Source organism: Triticum urartu, chromosome 2A (genome assembly GCF_056163025.1).
Source record: "Triticum urartu cultivar PI428250 chromosome 2A, HENAU_Tu73, whole genome shotgun sequence".
In the NCBI taxonomy this organism is placed as follows: domain Eukaryota; kingdom Viridiplantae; phylum Streptophyta; class Magnoliopsida; order Poales; family Poaceae; genus Triticum; species Triticum urartu.
Genome location: NC_141874.1, coordinates 43,065,692 through 43,087,147, shown reverse-complemented (window position 1 = coordinate 43,087,147; position 21,456 = coordinate 43,065,692). Strand labels below are relative to the sequence as shown.

At 44.6% G+C, this 21,456-nt stretch overlaps 2 protein-coding genes, 1 long non-coding RNA gene and 2 pseudogenes across 3 annotated transcripts; all 5 read left to right on the top strand.

Moving 5' to 3' along the window:
- The first annotated feature begins 4,029 nt into the window (after positions 1 to 4,029).
- Positions 4,030 to 5,320, top strand: LOC125540856 (uncharacterized). The gene is made up of 4 exons (XR_007297397.2): positions 4,030 to 4,202; positions 4,564 to 4,753; positions 4,831 to 4,895; positions 4,997 to 5,320. It is a non-coding gene; the product is annotated as an uncharacterized LOC125540856 (long non-coding RNA).
- Positions 5,321 to 9,371: 4,051 nt separating this feature from the next.
- LOC147983462 (uncharacterized) lies at positions 9,372 to 10,997 on the top strand (annotated as a pseudogene).
- Positions 10,998 to 13,689: 2,692 nt separating this feature from the next.
- On the top strand, positions 13,690 to 14,954 carry LOC147983461 (uncharacterized; annotated as a pseudogene).
- A 2,406-nt stretch (positions 14,955 to 17,360) lies between these two features.
- LOC147983460 (uncharacterized) lies at positions 17,361 to 19,665 on the top strand. The gene is made up of 3 exons (XM_087540737.1): positions 17,361 to 17,367; positions 17,568 to 19,162; positions 19,318 to 19,665. Exons 1-3 carry the CDS (start codon positions 17,361 to 17,363, stop codon positions 19,663 to 19,665), a joined length of 1,950 nt encoding a protein of 649 aa, XP_087396863.1.
- A 250-nt stretch (positions 19,666 to 19,915) lies between these two features.
- LOC147983459 (uncharacterized) lies at positions 19,916 to 20,404 on the top strand. Its single transcript, XM_087540736.1, has one exon. The coding sequence runs from the start codon at positions 19,916 to 19,918 to the stop codon at positions 20,402 to 20,404; it is 489 nt and encodes a 162-aa protein (XP_087396862.1).
- Positions 20,405 to 21,456: the final 1,052 nt, after the last annotated feature.

Below are 21,456 nucleotides of genomic sequence, written 5' to 3'. Positions count from 1 at the left end.
AGCTCCTATTCATCCTCCTGTTACTTGCCAAAAGCGCAAATCCTTCTATCTTTTCTTGCGTCCGAGACAAGTCTTTGTACGCCTGCCATACCCACGGAAGCAAGGGATATCTACAGAATTGAGACAAAAGAGATTAAGAGTTCAATTTAAGAAGGAAAGATGTAGGTAAGAAGTACCATGGAAATAAAGTTATACCCCTGTGAAGCAGAAGGCAGACACGCCTAGAAGTTTGCACTCCTTGCTTCATTGGGAAGCCCAGCTTATCGCAGCCACCAATGATTGTGAAGATATAACCCTTGAATTCCTGAAAATACAGGAAATGACAGATGTCTTTGATCAAAACTATCAAAACATCAGCTGAAGGGTTTATGTATCATGAAATATGTTGCCAACCCAGAAGAGGATCAACAAGTACCTCCTTAGAGATTCTCCTCCTGTAGTTCATACCAAAATGTTAAATATCTGAATTAAAAAAAGAAAAGAGCAAATTCCAACTGGAATATTTAGTCAATCAACAAACTTCAATATACTGATTATTAACCACTAAAAGTCTGCTTATGGTGGTTTCAGAAGTAAAAACTGCTTTGTTAAGAATGCTTGAAACCATTTGGTGTTAATCAATTTGTTAAGAATGTGGAAGGGTTGCATATTCTCAATCCTCGGACAATACTTGGTATTGTTGTGCACTTTCTAAACTCGGAATACATACAAGTGCATTTATCTATAGATCAAAGTGGGAAGTGTACATTAACTGACCTAAATGCAACTTGAAACTACGTTTGAACATCGAAACAAGCTAGTAGCTAGCCTCTGCGACACGGTATTATTGTTTAAGAACACCCTCCACAACGCTTACAGAAGTGTTCAGTTGAAGCTTCAACCTGATTCAAATCGCACCATGATATCAATAAGAGGGTCGTATTAACACACATGCATTCACCAATAATAGATCCGCACCATCCAGACTAACAAAGTACAGTAAAAGAAAAGTTACACCAACACCAAGCATTAGAAAGATGCGCAAGACAACAGCATTCAGTGACTGCCAAAAGTCCAAACAAACACGGGCCGATCAAAAGAACCACGAACTAAACAGACACGCCGTTTCCCAAAAGCAGTCAAGTATGATTACGCGACGCGGGTTTAGAGGACGAATGAGGCGGGAGACGAGAAACACTCACAGCTCCTCGTCTTCTTCGCTCACGATCTTGAACTGAAACCAACACAAAAGGCCACACGAATCAGGCGTCGCACAGGCACAGGTCACATCTGCGTGCATCGGGAGGTGAAGAGCAGCGCGTACCTTCATGGTGGAGCTGTGGCATGAACGCTTCGGAGGGGCGGCGGCGCGGTTGCTTGAGGTTGAGGGTGAGGGTGAGGGATAGGGTTTTGGTTGCAAGATGTGTGGAGTTTGTTATATATAGGTGGGGACGGCACACGGTTGGGGTTCTGTGTTTCGTATGGTCGACGGTTCCTTGGAGGATTGTTCTGTCCGATGCTTTTTTTTGATGGGAAAACTTACTTTATTACTTTATTAATCAAAGGACGGATATATCATCTGCTAGCAGACTCATAATGAAATCAGGCGGGTCATCAATCCAACAAAATGGATTATTAGCACGTCCCATCTAGCCAGCTCATGAGCTACATAATTTGATTCTTTAATACAATGCTCAATAGTAAACCTCCCGAAATCTACTAGATAATTATGACATTCATAAGAACCGGCGCTGCCATCATAGAGTAACCTTCATTGAATTTAAGTGCATCCACCACCATGATATTATCCGATCTCACCACCAAGTTATTGCATCCTGTATCTCTTGCCGCTTCTGCCATGAACACATCAGCTACATGTTCTAATCTCGTCGTGGACGCTGACATGAAAGATCCCCGGTGATCACGGATGACAGCACCACAAGACCCTTCATAATCGCCCTCTGTGAATGAAGCATCGACATTAAGGACAAGTTGTCCTGCTAGGAACGTCGGCCACTTATTGATCTTGAGTTTAGATTTAGCTTGTGCTCCGCGCACAAAATTAATCGCTAGGGCAACCACCGCTAGCGTTGTTCGTTCTGGAGTCAATATTTCTTCCCCTCGCACGAATTGTCTTCTTTGTCACCATAAGAACCAACAAACTGTTGATATGAGCTCCGGTAGCTCGACCAATCCAGAATATTGTTGTCGATAAGAATCATCACATAAAATGAACTCCAAGACTGCTGAACCTACTCGATCAGTCAATGAAGCAAAGTTAATATGTGCTGCGATTCCTAAAGCTTCCCAAACTGCTTGCGCCCTTACACACTTAAACAGCATATGGGCTAAGTCCTCCGCACGGCATTGGGACAAGTTTCCAACATAACGACTCATAAGAGTACTTCGGTATGGGCATGTTCTGTCCGATGCTTTGTCTCGTGAAGGCTGTCCTACGAGACTACGAGGTGATCATTTTTTCTTGAACATAGTACAATCATTTTATTGCCCTGTTTCCAAATATATGATGTCTTGGCAGTTTAATTTGAGAAACGAAGAGAGTAATGTGGTACTGCCATAAGTAGTTAATCCACTTGTATACTCCGTCAATCGCTCAGATGGATCGCTCGATCAGTGATCGATCAAAAAATATCACCTCGACGGACGATTCAAATCGGCATCAAACGTCGGGCTGATTGACACTTCTCATATTCAGCCCAAATATAAGAAGGATATAGGGATGTCCGGGCTAGTCTGCCATGTCGGAGTCAGCTCACTCAACCACACATAGAATTGTCCTCATCCACTCTTCAGACCAAACCCTAGCCACTCCACTTCACTTTACTCTGCCACCCAAGCTCCCGCCCAGCGATCTTCGGCCTTCTCCGCGGGCAGCGGATTCGAGCCCTCCGTCAGCCGGTCTGTAAACTCGGACCTCATCCTAGCCAGCCCCGAGAAGGAGTTGGCCGTCCGCATTGCGCTCCACCATGCCCGCGAGGAGAATGCCCGATAGCGGCCAGACTTGATCCATGGCAAACCATCGTGTCCGCCCCAAATGGAGCATGGATCTAGCACGAGGTAGGTCGCCGCTGCCTCGCCAAAGGCGGTACGCTCCGTTGGGCGTCCGAACGTTGTGGCAGACGTGCGGTCCCTTTTTGACGTGTGAACGACAAGGCCATCCATGGCCCGTCCACTGAGTGTATGACGCATCATACCCGCCGTGCGAGGCAGAGGGCGCGGGTGGCCGCGGCAGCCCTCACAACAGATGTCAGCGAGGCAGAGTTGCACTCTCCGGCGCCTCAACAGATGGCCTACAACCCCGAGCGCCGCACCCGCGTCGTGGTGGATGTGGCCTCCGACCACGACGGATCTGTCGTAGACCTCACATCGACCGGCACCATCAAGGCTCCGGACTCCAGCAAGGAAGAGTAGGGTATGGGAGACGACGACGCCTTGAGTCCCGTGAGTCGATGCATGTCCCACGACAGTGGTATCCCCATTCCACCAGAGTTCAAATCCCAAACATGACATTGGTGCTTGCATTTTTCCGGATTTATTCAGACCTTTTGGCGATGTACGTTCAGTGGGAGGAGACATTTTAGTCGACTACGAAGGCGTCTGTGGCGACTTCGTCCATCTTAAAATGATGTGTCGGCTCGGTCTCTCAGATGAGCTCATAGGGGTAATGTGTGTCGTGTGCGTGCGTGTGTTCATTGAGGTGAGTGTATGCTCATGCATGTGAGCGACTCTGATTGTACAGTGTTAAAAAACATCATGATTGTGTGCGTGCATATGTTCATTTTTTAAAACACAATACAAACGCAAGCGCTCATACATACGCGCATACACTCACCTCTATGAACACATACATCCTATCCCTATGAGCACTTTCGAGAGGCCGAGCCGGCATATCAATCTTGAGATTTACGAAGTCAATGCATGTGAGCGGCTTTGATTGGATTTTTTATTTTCATCCGTAAAAAACAAATGGCACCATTATATCACACCGTTTCGCCACTAAAAAAAAGAAAAAGAAAAGCATTTCGGCCAGGGGCATCTTAATCTTCTCTCCCCGAGCGAGCCGCACGGAAAAAAACAGAGCATCTTCTCTCCCCGTCTCCCTCCGCCACCGGCCTCCCTCTCCGGCCCCCCCGCCACCGTCCGCGTGATCGACCTCTGCGGCGAGGAGCTGCCGCCAGAACGCTCTCCTCGACCTCTCCAAGGTTGCTTCTCCTCCCTTCCTCTCCCGCCGTGGGCGCTTCTATCTATCCCTTTCCGTGGAGGACAATTTCGCGTTTTTACCTCTCTAAGCGTTGGATCGGTGGTGGGAAATCGGGGGATCTGCATGCATGTATGTATGTGTGTCTGTATGTATGTCTCATGTGGTGGTTGGTAAAGTTGCAACCTTGGTGATGTAACTGTTGATGGTTGCTATTGCTCTGTGAAAACTATAGGTCCTGTTGCTTATGTTGAATTCCTCAGCCTAATTCTGCAGAAACTGAATCTTGAGTGGCCGCAATTCTCTTCCGTTCCGTGTACAAATCACGTTTACTAATTATTAGGAGCCTAATTTAATTTCTGCAGTCCGCAGGAAGAAGATGAAAATATGACAGATGCGGCACTTCAGGAAGATCTCCAACTCCCTCTTCTTGGTTCTGTTTTGCCGTTGAGATTAACAGAACAGGGGAGTTCCCTGCTGACCCGCGCGTCTCCACAACGGCCGAGCGAGAGAAGGGAGCGCTTGCTTGCTGCTACATCCCTCCCGATTGGCGAGGTGGGCCGTTTTCTCCCTGCCCATTTTCTTTTCTTGCATAATCAGAGATTAAATCCTCCATTTTCCTCCAATGCTAGTGGCCTGAATGTTGTAAGTGGGAGTTGAAAGGTGCATATATGGATCCTGCTGAGATTCCGAGAGGGTACGTGAGATTCAATTCATTCAGTATTTTAACGTTTCTCCTACTGATTTCACACAATCAACATGTCCATTTGATTGTACTGATGTTGATGCCGATTCCAGGGTCGATCCCTTTCCCAAGACAACATCTATGGATGGCAAGATGCGGAGGCATTCCAAATCCGCACAGCCGTTGCAGGCAGCGGACGCCGTATCCAAGGTGCTCGACGATGATGACCTTCTCATCGAGATCATTGTTTGACTCGGCCTGCCCACCACCCTCATCCACGCCATCCTTGTCTGCAAGCGCTGGTTCTTCATTGTATCCGATAAGGCCTTTCTCCGCCGCTTCCGCAGCCTCCACCCACCCCGTCTCCTCGGCTTCTATGTCTCCACCAGGTCAACTGACGAGCTCTCACCGGTCCTGCTCCGCCCGCGCTTTGTCCCAATGCTGCCTCAGCCCCTGGAGCTTGCCACTGCTGTCTGCCTGGCTGAGAACTACAGTCTGGAGGCGTACGACGAAGAACTTGCATGCATTCTTGACTGCCAGAACGACACCATCCTTCTCCATGGCTTCCAAGGCAAGAAAATCTTGTGGGGAGTGCACTGGCCGCTCTGCCCAGAGAGAGGCGTTGTTGAACCGCCGATGGCCCCATATGACCAATTCGACGACGCTTCAGCTGCAGGCACTTGCGCCAACTTCCTCTTGAAGGAAGAAGGTGACGGGAAGAGCCTCACCTTCATATGGTTGTCAATGGCTTATCTCATAGAGGGAAAAAATATTCTATAAAATACAAGGCGAACATATATGCGCTGCAAGATGGTCTTTGGCACTGGCGTTCCTCAGCAGCGGCTGTGCTCCCTTCTCCGCGATCGGATCTAAATCCTTTGCTGTCTGGCAATAAGATCTATATGGAGCACTCCACGAGCATTGCTGCATTGAATTTGACAACCTCAAACTTCTCCTCTATTCCGCTCCCGAAAGGAATCGAGCGGTACGTTTGTGAAGATATGATGATGTCACGGGCCGGTGATTCAGGGATTTATCTCATACATCTTGAGAAACTGCAGCTTCGCATCTGGCTCCATAGGGGGGACAACAGCGGCAGCATGAGAAACTGGTTGCTTTTGGATAACATTTGCTTGCGTGAGATGTTGGATGCTTTGGGGATGGCAGGTGGTGAGCAGCCTACTCTTTTAAACACAAGCGAAACGGGGGATAATCTCCGGTTTGTGTTCTTGAAAATGGGCCAATGTGCACTTTACTTGGATATTAAACATAGGGAGCTGCGTAAGGTGTACGAGGTGACAGAAGATGACCGAACTTTAGAATGGATTTATCCTTTTATGATGACATGGCCACCCACATTCCCTGTGCTCAAGATTTATCCTGCAAGGTTTGTCTTTAGCCGTTGGGTGATCTATATATATGTGTTGTGAACTTGAGATAACCAATATTTGCAATGTGCATTCTAGTAGTATTTTGTTTCCCATATGCATTATACGTATTAATGGATGGGGTTTGTTGTTATTATCAATACATCATCTTAAAAAAGTTGTTCCTTGATATAATAGGCTGCACTGATCATGCCACATTACTTTTATAAGTGGTTCATCTCATCTTTCATTGCACTGCTTCTTAGAACTGTTGAACGTGTCGCGTACTATATGATTGATTCTATAGGCAATTTTGGAAACTCCAGTGTCGGGTAACATATGTTTGATTCCATAGGCTATATATATAGGAACTCTGGTTAAGCAACGTTTTAAATTATAAATTATGAAGGCAGATATTTCTGTTCTTTAACTTGTCATTTAACCTCTATGCTGGAACATATGTATCATATTGACTTGTGGTTTCCACATAACATTTTAGTACTGTTGTACCTTCTTGTGGTTTCCACATAATATTTTAGTACTGTTGTACCTTCTTGTGGTTCCTCTTGTGGTTTCCACATAATATATGCTAGAACATACTCCCTCCGTCCGAAAATAATTGTCATCAAAATGGATAAAAAGACTAAAATACGTCTAGATACATCCCCTTCTATTTTGATGACAAGTATTTCCGGATGGAGGGAGTATGTATCATATCTCCTTATCTCTTGTTTTTGACTCTACCTTCTCATGCCTGATAATCTTCTTTCTCCTGATTCTTTAATTTCCTTTTTCTTTCTAGTCCTAAGAGAACTGTCATACGAAGAACAAGGACATTATGAAGAGTTGTATGGCCAGAATGATGCTGAAAATAAGGGCACCCGGCATCAAGGAAGAATAAGGGCGTTATGAACAATGTTGTAGTACCGCCAGGACCTGTTTTCGACCTGTTATTGCTACCTTCTTTAGAAAATGGTAAATCAAAAGGACTCGCCATGAAATAGTTATCTAGAGATTGAAAGGGATTAGTTCGTTTTTCAAAGTTTAGGTAATAATAATGATGATGATTCACCATGAGGCTAACTGGAAGGCAAATGGCAAGCTTGAGTAGCTTCAGAAAGAATAACAACGAGGTAGTATAATTGAGTGATATGAGAGACTACAAGAAAAACCATTATGTTTTACCATCGATAAACGGTAGAGGAAAAAAAGATATAGGTTATGCATACCGCATAACGAATTAAAGTGTACTGGAAATGATTTAATCACTTTGTTCTCCGACAAAATAATCACTTCGTTGAGAGTATCTCCAGCTCTCCCATAAACCCTATAATACCTCCTTAAAATTGCTTTTTAGGTAACTAACACCATGTAGCCTTTCCTTCTTAAGTTTTTAAAAGCTCCTCCATCTAACAAAAAAGTTTTTGAAACTTCCTAAAAAGTAAAGAAACAAGCCACTTCCCTATCCACCTCCCCAAAGGGCCTTCTTTGCATGAACAACCATCTCCCTTTGACACCGTGCGATGTCGACTCCGACGCTCCTCTACCATGGGAATGGGGTCATGTCGTCCCTTTTGATGCGCCTACCACACCCAAACCTGGCCATATTGGTAGTGCATGTAAGGCCGGCCCACGAGTAATGATTTTTGGCCTAGCGCGACACGCGAATAAAAGGGCCAGGCTGGCCTTCGGCCCGCCATGGATCAAGACCGATCCCAAACCCAAGCCTTATGGCCGGCCCAACGCGGCCCTTATAGTATTGTTCGGTCTCTCTAGGTATTTGAGGGCTGTTTTGGCCATTCTAATCTGAAAATTTAGGTCTTTTAGGGATATTTTGACCATTTTAGTTAGTTTGTTTGAACATTTTCAAAGCGAGTGGTGCCTTGTGGGGTCGGCCCTTTTTAGTTGGCTTGCCAAGCCGATTCACGAGATGAAGGAATCGGGCCGGCCCTTTGTTGTGCCACCCATATGGCTAGGTCTGGCCACACCTCATCTGCCGGCGAGTTGCTTAAAAAACCCCCCTCTGCCGGCGCTAGCGCCATGACAATCTTAGGTTTCCGGGGTTTCTTTTGAAGCTATCTTAGGGGTTGATTGGTTAGCGAGCTTTTAAAGTATCAGTTAGCTATAAGTGTGTTTTAGATTCTAACCAACTAAAACTTTGTTTGGCTTATCTAACTAATTCTTGGTTAAGGAAATTAAATTTGTTCTCGTAATACCCAGAAATTGTGTTTTTAGAAAAAACGGCTCCGATACGTTTTTGCGCAAACGCGTTTTAGGAAAACCAGCTCAAAGCTCAGTGTGTGGCCTGGAGTTGCATGAAGACTGTCTTCCACCGTGACAAACCACGACGTGTATGGATCCCTTATGATAACAGATGCAGCATTTCAGGAACAGAAAGAAGAAAAATTATAACAGATGCAGCATTTCAGGAAGATCTCCAACTTCCTCTTATGTACCTGAAGAATGTGCGGGATCGGCTCTGTTTTGTTTACGGTTGAGAATAACAAGGAGTTGGCTGCTGACCTGCGCGCCTCCACAACGGCACCTGATCAGTGAACGGCTCCCCCGATTGGCGAGGTGAGCCCCTTTCTCCCTGCTCACTACTCCCATTTTCTTTTCTTGCCGACGAACCCAAATTAAATCCTCCATTTTCTTATTGTGTAGATGGATCCTGCTGAGATTTCGGGAGGGTACGTGAGATTCAGTTTCTTTAAGTTCCTCCTATTGATTTCACGCAATCAGCATGTCCACATCGATCATACAGTACTGATTATAGATGCTGCTAATTTCAGGGTCGATCCCTTTCAGAAGACATCATGTATGGATGGTGAGATGCAGAGGCATTGCCAATCCCCGGTGCCGTCTGTTGAAATATATTGCCCACCTTCCTTCATCAGCTCGGACTTTTGGATGAGTTGGCTGGAGCATGAATTCAATATGGTATCAGAGCCAAGAGGTCTTGAGTTCAAGACCCTGCCAACGCAGTATTATAAAGACGATTCTGCGGCCTACATTGAGTCCACGTCTAAGGACTAAAATGGCCTAGACGTGAGAGGGAGTGTTGAAATATATTGCCCACCTCCCTCCACCAGTTCAGATTTTTGGATGAGTTGGCTGGAGCATGAATTCAATACCACCGTTGCAGGCAACAGACTCCGTATCCAGGGTGCTCGACGACGGCGACCTCCTCATCGAGATCATTGTCTGATTGGGCCTGCCCACCACCCTCATCCGAACCATCCTTGTCTGCAAGCGTTGGTTCGGCATCATCTCCCAAAAGGCCTTTCTCCGCCGCTTCCGCAGCCTCCACCCGCCCCGTCTCCTCGGCTTCTATGTCTCCACCAGGTCAACTGACGAGCTCTCACCGGTCCTGCTCCGCCCGCGCTTTGTCCCGATGCCGCCTCAGCCCCTGGAGCTCGCCACTGCTGTCCGCCTGGCCGAGAACTACAGTCTGGACGTGTATGACCAAGAATGGGCATGCATGTATGACTGCCATAACGACACCATCCTGCTCCATGGCTTCCAAGGCAAGGGAATCTTGTTTGGACTGCACTGGCCATTGTGCCCAGACAGAGGCGTCGTTGCACCGCCGGTGACCCCATATGACCAATTTGATGGCACCGCAGGCACTTGTGCCCACTTCGTCTTCAAGGAAGAAGGTGACGGTAAGAGCCTGACCTTCATATGGTTGTCAATGGGCTATCCCAAAGAGAAGAAAAAATATTCTATAAAATACAAGGCGCACATATATATGCTGCAACATGGTCTTTGGCACTGGCATTCCTCAGCAGTAGCAGTGCTCCCTTCTCAGCGATCGGATCTAAACCCTTTGCTGTCTGGCAATAAGATCTATATGGAGCACTCCACGAGCATTGCTGCATTGAATTTGACAACTCAAACTTCTCCTCTATTCCGCTCCCCGAAGGAATGGAGCGGTATGTTTGTGAAGATATGATGATGTCAAGGGCCAATGATTGAGGGGTTTATCTCATACATCTTGAGAAACTGCAGCTTCGCATCTGGATCCATAGGGGGGACAACAGTGGCAACATGAGAAACTAGTTGCTTTTGGATAACATTTGCTTGCGTGACATGTTGGGTGCTTTGGGGATGGCAGGTGGTGAGCAGCCTACTCTTTTAAACACAAGCGAAACGGGGGATAATCTCCGGTTTGTGTTCTTGAAAATGGGCCAATGTGCACTTTACTTGGATATTAAACATAGGGAGCTGCGTAAGGTGTACGAGGTGACAGAAGATGACCGAACTTTAGAATGGATTTATCCTTTTATGATGACATGGCCACCCACATTCCCTGTGCTCAAGATTTATCCTGCAAGGTTTGTCTTTAGCCGTTGGGTGATCTATATATATGTGTTGTGAACTTGAGATAACCAATATTTGCAATGTGCATTCTAGTAGTATTTTGTTTCCCATATGCATTATACGTATTAATGGATGGGGTTTGTTGTTATTATCAATACATCATCTTAAAAAAGTTGTTCCTTGATATAATAGGCTGCACTGATCATGCCACATTACTTTTATAAGTGGTTCATCTCATCTTTCATTGCACTGCTTCTTAGAACTGTTGAACGTGTCGCGTACTATATGATTGATTCTATAGGCAATTTTGGAAACTCCAGTGTCGGGTAACATATGTTTGATTCCATAGGCTATATATATAGGAACTCTGGTTAAGCAACGTTTTAAATTATAAATTATGAAGGCAGATATTTCTGTTCTTTAACTTGTCATTTAACCTCTATGCTGGAACATATGTATCATATTGGACTTGTGGTTTCCACATAACATTTTAGTACTGTTGTACCTTCTTGTGGTTTCCACATAATATTTTAGTACTGTTGTACCTTCTTGTGGTTCCTCTTGTGGTTTCCACATAATATATGCTAGAACATACTCCCTCCGTCCGAAAATAATTGTCATCAAAATGGATAAAAAGACTAAAATACGTCTAGATACATCCCCTTCTATTTTGATGACAAGTATTTCCGGATGGAGGGAGTATGTATCATATCTCCTTATCTCTTGTTTTTGACTCTACCTTCTCATGCCTGATAATCTTCTTTCTCCTGATTCTTTAATTTCCTTTTTCTTTCTAGTCCTAAGAGAACTGTCATACGAAGAACAAGGACATTATGAAGATTTGTATGGCCAGAATGATGCTGAAAATAAGGGCACCTGGCATCAAGGAAGAATAAGGGCGTTATGAACAATGTTGTAGTACCGCCAGGACCTGTTTTCGACCTGTTATTGCTACCTTCTTTAGAAAATGGTAAATCAAAAGGACTCGCCATGAAATAGTTATCTAGAGATTGAAAGGGATTAGTTCGTTTTTCAAAGTTTAGGTAATAATAATGATGATGATTCACCATGAGGCTAACTGGAAGGCAAATGGCAAGCTTGAGTAGCTTCAGAAAGAATAACAACGAGGTAGTATAATTGAGTGATATGAGAGACTACAAGAAAAACCATTATGTTTTACCATCGATAAACGGTAGAGGAAAAAAAGATATAGGTTATGCATACCGCATAACGAATTAAAGTGTACTGGAAATGATTTAATCACTTTGTTCTCCGACAAAATAATCACTTCGTTGAGAGTATCTCCAGCTCTCCCATAAACCCTATAATACCTCCTTAAAATTGCTTTTTAGGTAACTAACACCATGTAGCCTTTCCTTCTTAAGTTTTTAAAAGCTCCTCCATCTAACAAAAAAGTTTTTGAAACTTCCTAAAAAGTAAAGAAACAAGCCACTTCCCTATCCACCTCCCCAAAGGGCCTTCTTTGCATGAACAACCATCTCCCTTTGACACCGTGCGATGTCGACTCCGACGCTCCTCTACCATGGGAATGGGGTCATGTCGTCCCTTTTGATGCGCCTACCACACCCAAACCTGGCCATATTGGTAGTGCATGTAAGGCCGGCCCACGAGTAATGATTTTTGGCCTAGCGCGACACGCGAATAAAAGGGCCAGGCTGGCCTTCGGCCCGCCATGGATCAAGACCGATCCCAAACCCAAGCCTTATGGCCGGCCCAACGCGGCCCTTATAGTATTGTTCGGTCTCTCTAGGTATTTGAGGGCTGTTTTGGCCATTCTAATCTGAAAATTTAGGTCTTTTAGGGATATTTTGACCATTTTAGTTAGTTTGTTTGAACATTTTCAAAGCGAGTGGTGCCTTGTGGGGTCGGCCCTTTTTAGTTGGCTTGCCAAGCCGATTCACGAGATGAAGGAATCGGGCCGGCCCTTTGTTGTGCCACCCATATGGCTAGGTCTGGCCACACCTCATCTGCCGGCGAGTTGCTTAAAAAACCCCCCTCTGCCGGCGCTAGCGCCATGACAATCTTAGGTTTCCGGGGTTTCTTTTGAAGCTATCTTAGGGGTTGATTGGTTAGCGAGCTTTTAAAGTATCAGTTAGCTATAAGTGTGTTTTAGATTCTAACCAACTAAAACTTTGTTTGGCTTATCTAACTAATTCTTGGTTAAGGAAATTAAATTTGTTCTCGTAATACCCAGAAATTGTGTTTTTAGAAAAAACGGCTCCGATACGTTTTTGCGCAAACGCGTTTTAGGAAAACCAGCTCAAAGCTCAGTGTGTGGCCTGGAGTTGCATGAAGACTGTCTTCCACCGTGACAAACCACGACGTGTATGGATCCCTTATGATAACAGATGCAGCATTTCAGGAACAGAAAGAAGAAAAATTATAACAGATGCAGCATTTCAGGAAGATCTCCAACTTCCTCTTATGTACCTGAAGAATGTGCGGGATCGGCTCTGTTTTGTTTACGGTTGAGAATAACAAGGAGTTGGCTGCTGACCTGCGCGCCTCCACAACGGCACCTGATCAGTGAACGGCTCCCCCGATTGGCGAGGTGAGCCCCTTTCTCCCTGCTCACTACTCCCATTTTCTTTTCTTGCCGACGAACCCAAATTAAATCCTCCATTTTCTTATTGTGTAGATGGATCCTGCTGAGATTTCGGGAGGGTACGTGAGATTCAGTTTCTTTAAGTTCCTCCTATTGATTTCACGCAATCAGCATGTCCACATCGATCATACAGTACTGATTATAGATGCTGCTAATTTCAGGGTCGATCCCTTTCAGAAGACATCATGTATGGATGGTGAGATGCAGAGGCATTGCCAATCCCCGGTGCCGTCTGTTGAAATATATTGCCCACCTCCCTTCATCAGCTCGGACTTTTGGATGAGTTGGCTGGAGCATGAATTCAATATGGTATCAGAGCCAAGAGGTCTTGAGTTCAAGACCCTGCCAACGCAGTATTATAAAGACGATTCTGCGGCCTACATTGAGTCCACGTCTAAGGACTAAAATGGCCTAGACGTGAGAGGGAGTGTTGAAATATATTGCCCACCTCCCTCCACCAGTTCAGATTTTTGGATGAGTTGGCTGGAGCATGAATTCAATACCACCGTTGCAGGCAACAGACTCCGTATCCAGGGTGCTCGACGACGGCGACCTCCTCATCGAGATCATTGTCTGATTGGGCCTGCCCACCACCCTCATCCGAACCATCCTTGTCTGCAAGCGTTGGTTCGGCATCATCTCCCAAAAGGCCTTTCTCCGCCGCTTCCGCAGCCTCCACCCGCCCCGTCTCCTCGGCTTCTATGTCTCCACCAGGTCAACTGACGAGCTCTCACCGGTCCTGCTCCGCCCGCGCTTTGTCCCGATGCCGCCTCAGCCCCTGGAGCTCGCCACTGCTGTCCGCCTGGCCGAGAACTACAGTCTGGACGTGTATGACCAAGAATGGGCATGCATGTATGACTGCCATAACGACACCATCCTGCTCCATGGCTTCCAAGGCAAGGGAATCTTGTTTGGACTGCACTGGCCATTGTGCCCAGACAGAGGCGTCGTTGCACCGCCGGTGACCCCATATGACCAATTTGATGGCACCGCAGGCACTTGTGCCCACTTCGTCTTCAAGGAAGAAGGTGACGGTAAGAGCCTGACCTTCATATGGTTGTCAATGGGCTATCCCAAAGAGAAGAAAAAATATTCTATAAAATACAAGGCGCACATATATATGCTGCAACATGGTCTTTGGCACTGGCATTCCTCAGCAGTAGCAGTGCTCCCTTCTCAGCGATCGGATCTAAACCCTTTGCTGTCTGGCAATAAGATCTATATGGAGCACTCCACGAGCATTGCTGCATTGAATTTGACAACTCAAACTTCTCCTCTATTCCGCTCCCCGAAGGAATGGAGCGGTATGTTTGTGAAGATATGATGATGTCAAGGGCCAATGATTGAGGGGTTTATCTCATACATCTTGAGAAACTGCAGCTTCGCATCTGGATCCATAGGGGGGACAACAGTGGCAGCATGAGAAACTAGTTGCTTTTGGATAACATTTGCTTGCGTGACATGTTGGGTGCTTTGGGGATGGCAGGTGGTGAGCAGCCTACTCTTTTAAACACAAGCGAAACGGGGGATAATCTCCAGTTTGTGTTCTTGAAGATGGGCCAATGTGCACTTTACTTGGATATTAAACACAGGGAGCTGCGTAAAGTGTATGAGGTGACAGAAGATGACCGAACTTTAGAACGGATTTATCCTTTTATGATGACATGGCCACCCACATTCCCTGTGCTCAAGAATGATCCTGCAAGGTTTGTCTTTAGCCTTTTGGTGATCTATATATACGTGTTGAGAACTTGAGATAACCAACATTTGCAATGCACATTCTAGTAGTATTTTGTTTCCCATATGCATTATACCTATTAATGGTATAATAGGCTGCACTGATCATGCTACATTACTTTTATAAGTGGTTCATCTCATCTTCCATTGCACCACTTCTTAGAACTGTTGAACGTGTCGCGTACTATATGATTGATACTATAGGCAATTTTGGGAACTCAAGTGTCGGGTAACATATGATTGATTCCATAGGCTATATATATAGGAACTCTGGTTAAGCAACGTTTTAGTTGATAAATTATGAACGAGGATATTTATGTTCTGTAACTTGTCATTTAATCTCTATGCTGGAACATATGTATCATATTGACTTGTGGTTTCCACATAATATTTGAGTACTGTTGTACCTTCTTGTGGTTCCTCTTGTGGTTTCCACATAATATATGCTGGAACATATGTATCATATCTCCTTATCTCTTGTTTTTGACTCTACCTTCTCATGCCTGATAATTTTCTTTCTCATGATTCTTTGATTTTCTTTTTCTTTCTAGTCCTAAGAGAACTGTCACACGACGAACAAGGACGTTGTGAAGAGTTGTATGGCCAGAATGATGGTGAAAATAAGAGCGCTATAAATATGAAGAATAAGGGCACCCGACATCAAGGAAGAGCAGAACAATGTTGTAGTACCGCCAGGACTATTGCTACATTCTTTAGAAAATGGTAAATCAAAAGGACTTACCATGAAATAGTTATCTAGAGATTGAAAGGGATTAGTTTGTTTTTCAAAGTTTATGTAATAATAATGATGATGATTCACCATGAGGCTAACTGGAAGGCAATTGGCAAGCTTGAGTAGTTTTAGAAAGAATAACAACGAGGTAGTATAATTGTGTGATGTGAGAGACTACAAGAAAAACCATTGTGTTTTACCATCGATAAACGTTAGAGGAAAAAAGATATAGGTTATGCATACTGCATAACAAATTAAATTGTACTGGAAATGATTTAATCACTTTGTTCTCTGACAAAATAATCACTTCATTAAGAGTATCTCCAGCCCTCCCATAAACCCTATAATACCTCCTTAAAATTGCTTTTTTTAGTAACTAACACCATGTAGCCTTTGCTTCTTAAGTTTTTAAAAGTTCCTCCATCTAACAAAGAGTTTTTGAAACTTCCTAAAAAGTAAGGAAGCAAGCCACTTCCCTATGCACCTCCCAAAAGGGCCTTCTTTGCATGAACAACCACCTCCCTTTGATGCCGTGCGATGTCGACTCCGACGCTCCTCTACCACTGGAATGGGTCGTGTCGCCCCTTTCGATGCCCCTACCACACCCAAACCTGGCCATATTGGTAGTGCTTGTAAGGCCGGCCCACGAGCAATGATTTTTGGCCTAGCATGACACGCGAATAAAAGGACCAGGCTGGCCTTCGCCCCCCCATGGATCAAGACCAATCCCCAAAGCCAAGGCTTAAGGCTGGCCTGACGCGACCCTTTTAATACTGTTCGGTCTCTCTAGGTATTTTAGGGCTGTTTTGGCCATTCTAATCTGAAAATTTAGGCCTTTTAGGATAGTTTGACCTTTTAGTTTGTTTGGACCTTTTCAAAGCGAACGGTGCCTTGCGGCCAGCCCTTTTAGTTGGCTTGCCAAGCCGATTCACGAGGTGAAGCCATCGGGCCGGCCCTTTGCTATGCCACCCATATGGTCAGGTCTGGCCACACCTCATCTGCCGGCGAGTTGCTTAAAAAAAACCTCATCTGCCGGCACCGGCGCCATGACAATCTTAGGTTTCCGGGTTTTCTTTTGAAGCTATCTTGGGTTTCCGGGTTGAACCATGGGGAAAAAACCCCATTATTACACAGATTTTGCCAATCAGAAGTGAAGAAAAAGGTTTCGGCGTGGGGCTACCTTCCTTCTCTCCCGAGATAATTGCATATATAGTCCTCGTACTCGCTGGCGACGTCCACTTCAGTCCTGGACCTTGCGTATTGCTCCAATACGGTCCCGGTACATGAAAATACGGCATCGATACGGTCCCTGAGGTTGAGGCGCCAGTCCTGGCTCTACACGTGCACTACATACAGCATACTCCGCCGTATGCCACGTCAGCCCGGGACCCGCACGTCAGGTTAGACCCACCCGTTAGCTCGAGGCCCACCCGTTATTTCGCAGATTGGCCCCTATCTTTCTGTCTTCTCGCTCTCGTCTCGATCTCTCCTGTTCTCCCCCCTCCCCCGCAAAACAGAGTGCGAAAACAGAGCTAAACCTAGCGGCGATGGGGTGCGGCGGCGGATGATCGGCGTATCTGTTCGTAGTGCGGGCGGCGGCTGAAGCAAGGTGGACGGCCACTGAAAGGAGTCGGCGCTGTTTGGTGGCGATGCAAGGCCGTCGACGGTGGCCCGACGGCGAGGCGGCTCCGATGTACGGTACGTCAGTATCGAGTGTCAGTAGGTCGATTTGATGCGCGTTTGGGGTGAAAAAATGTATCTTTGTTGTGATTAGGCCCTTTTGCCAATGCTATTTCTATGAATATGTCGACTTGATGCAAAATTGCCGAAATTATTCTAGGGTTACAGTATGTTGAGGGCACTAATTTGAAATTATGGTTGTTCTCAATGTTTTTCAGAGCATGAAAGTGGTTTTTTCACTGTTGAGGTGATCCATGGAGGTTTTTTCTTTGGGAGTGGGCAGAATAGGTGCTATTTGAATGGTCAAAAGGTTTGCTTTGATTACTGCCATAAGGACATCACCTATTTCAGAATGTTTGAAGAAATAGTTGAGGAATTGGGTTATGAAATGTCAGGTAGAATTGATATCTACTGGTTGCCCCCTGGTTGTCAGCTTAATGAAGGTGGTCCTAGGCTTTTAGCTAATGATACTGATGTAGATTGTATGTATCTAAGGATAAATCTAGGGCACCACTTTCAAATGATATACCTGGATCATTTAGATAGTCACATTTCTGGAGGAGGAGCAGAATGGGATGATGTTGTGGCTAATCCAGTAGCACAAATCCCTCCTGTTTTCAGCCCAAGGAAGAAGGAAATGAATGCAAGTGACAACAAAGATATCTGTGAGAGCAATGTTTCTTGTGGTGTTGTGGATGAAAGTGTTGAAATTGAGAGCACTGAGCAGTACTATGTGAAGTTGAGACCAAGAGGAAAGAAAGCAGAAGAGGAGGAAGAACAAGATGCAGACTCAGATTCCTCAGACAGTGATTATGTACCTGAGATTGTGGATAGTGACTATGACTTGGAGGATGGAGATGATGATCTGTTGCAGGAGCAGTTGAAACCAATGCATGACAAGAAAGGGAAGAAGGTGGTTGAAGATTGCAACTCAGAAGTTGAGGAATTGAATGCTCCAGATTCAGATGAGGATGAAATGAAATTTAATTTCAAGTCTTTTACAGCAGCAGTCATGCATCAACCTAAGTTCCATGCAGGCCAATTGTTCTCTTCTGTGGAGCTCTTGAGGAAAGCTGTGAGAGAGTATAGTTGCAAAGAGAGAGTTAACATCACTTTTCCAAAGAATGACAAAATCAGGCTTGCTGCAAAGTGTGAAAAGGGTTGCCCCTGGTATCTGTATGCATCTTGGGATAATAGAACAAATTCTGTAATGGTGAAAACATTTAATGAGGAACATACTTGTGAGAAAAAGTGGCAAGTTACAGCCTTTACAGCTAGGTACATTGCTCACAAATATGTAGAAATAATCAGGGCATGTGAGAAATTATCATTGAAGGCTTTTGCAGCTTTTGTGCAAGATGATTGGAACATGACAATTAAAAGGGGCAAGCTGGGGAGAGCTAGGAAGATTGCATATGATATCATATATGGAGATGACATTGCACAATACAACTTGCTGTGGGACTATGCAAATGAGTTGAGGAGATCAAACCCTGGAAGTACTTTCCTTCTTGGACTGTCAGAAGAGGGACAGTTTCAGAAGTGCTACTTTTCTTTTGATGCATGCAAGAGGGGGTTCTTATCTGCTTGCAGGCCTATCATTTTCCTTGATGGTTGCCACCTAAAGACACAGTATGGTGGTGTTCTATTAAGTGCAGTAGGAATGGACCCCAATGATTGCATTATTCCTATTGCTCATGCAGTGGTGCAGTGTGAGGACACCAAAGCTTGGAGGTGGTTTCTAACTGCATTGAAGCAAGATTTAGGAATTGAGAACATTGGTTTATGGACAATCATGTCAGACAAGCAAAAAGTATGTCTTTAATTTCTGTCAAATAAATTTGTTACTATAATTATGTGATTTATTTCTATCAAATCATTTTCTTCATATAATTCTGTGATACATTTTTGTCAAATTATTGTGTTCATAAAATTATGTGATATAACTCTGTAATATGTTCCATGCAGGGTTTAATAAAGGCAGTTAAAGAGTTGTTTCCTCTATCACCTCACAGATTTTGTGTGAGGCATTTGTGGCAGAATTTCAACAAGAACTTCAAAGGAGAAGCTTTGAAAAATCAACTATGGAAGTGTGCCAGGAGTACTACAGAGGGTAGATTTAAGGAAAATATGAACCAGATGTTAGTGCTAAGCCAAGGGGCTCATGATTGGCTTGCAGAGTTGGACCCAAAAACCTGGGTTAGGGCTTACCAGAATGATTTCCCCAAGTGTGATGTGTTGTTAAATAACAATTGTGAGGTGTTCAACAGATATATTTTGGAAGCTAGGGAAATGCCAATCATAAGCATGATCTAAAGGATCAAAGGGTAGAATATGGGAAGGAATTTTGCAAAGCAGCAAGAGAGCTTGAAGTGGCATGGTGCTATATGTCCAAAGATAAGAAAGAAACTGGACAAGAGTGTGGAATTTTCTAGAACTTGTCAAGCTGCACTAGCTGGCAAAGGACTGTTTGTAGTGAATGATAGAGGAGTGGATTTCAGTGTGGACACAAGGAGGGAAATGTGCAGTTGTAAAAGATGGGATTTGTCAGGTATACCTTGTTGTCATGGGGTTTCTGCTCTTAGGTCTACAGGAAAAACTTGCCAGAGCAGACAAAAGAAGAGAAGCTATGGAGGAAAAGAAAAGAATTGCAGAAGAGGCAAAAAGAATAAGAGCAGAAGAGAAAATGAAGATTGCAGAAGAGAAGAAGAGACTTTGTAGGACTGCATATGATGCAGAAGAGGCCATGTTTCTTATAAATCAAGCTGAAGAGTTGGAAAGAAGGCAAATGTTTCTACAAACACAGGAGGCATCAAGACAAGAAGCTTGGGAGCAGAAGAGAAATCAGCAGGAAGAAACAAGACTTGAGGCAGAATTGCAAGAGAAAAGCAATAAGGAAGCCCAACAAGCAAGAGCTGCAATGGCAGAGGAAGAGAGAATGATTGCATGTCAGTCGAAACCAACACAAATGAAGAGAGGTGCAACAACTTCAAGTGCAAACAAGAGAGGATTTAAAAAACCTAGAAGGGTGAACATGTTTGATGAATTGAGATAGGAAAGAAGATGGTTTCATTTTGTGTTCTGCTTATGATCAGCTGTAGAACATGTTAATGAACATGTTTTGTTCATGATCATGCTCCAGATCATGTCGTCAAGTCTTTTGTAATATGATATTAGTACTGGATTTAAAACCTCTATTATGCACTGTAGTTTCTGAGATCATGTGGTTATGACTTCTAAAGTGCTTTGTAGTTTGTGATGCTCCAGAAAATATAATTAAGTGGTTGCTCTTGTGTGTGAAATGCTCTTGTTTGTGAAAATATAATGCTCTTCTCTGTACAATGTGGTTGTTGGATTATCATGTCGTCAAGTCACTCGACATACAATGTGTGTGAAATTTATTTCAACATCAAGAACTCATACATAGCTTCATACATAATATCACAATTACATACCAAGTTCATCCATAGATAATATGTCAACTGAATATTACATAGCAAGTTGACAAAAGGCCACTCGACGTACCAAATTCAGAAACATATAAGGTCACTGGACATACAAAATTCACAAAAGGCCACATTACATACCAAATTCATACTGCTTCAGAAAGTACATAGACCAACTAACAACTTCCATAGCTAAACTACACAGATAAACTAGATAGCTCAATAATCGTAGATAGTGCCGTCCACTTTGCCAAGCACTGTGGTGAATTGGTGCTTGCGGGTAAGATCATCCCCTTCGTTGGGCAGCCATTCATCAGGAAGGTCTTCAACGAGCAGCGGACCACGATCAGTTACCTCCTTCATGTGACAGATCACTGGATACACAATCGTCTTCTTCTTCCTCGGCGACGATGGTCCGTACTCACTAATGCTTTCACGCGCAACAAACTCTTCCAGAGACTGTGTAGGCGGATCTGTGCACAACGCAAGCTTTGGCTCGGGTATCTCCATGTCAACACCTTGCCAACTTTCGACGGGTCACGGAGCCACGCCATTACCTCAAGCTCACGCCTGTTCTTCGGCGGTATAATCTCAATCAGCTCGCCGCCCAAGTCCTTCAGTAAGCCTTCGACTGAACGCCTCAACCATGCTTGGTCGGGAA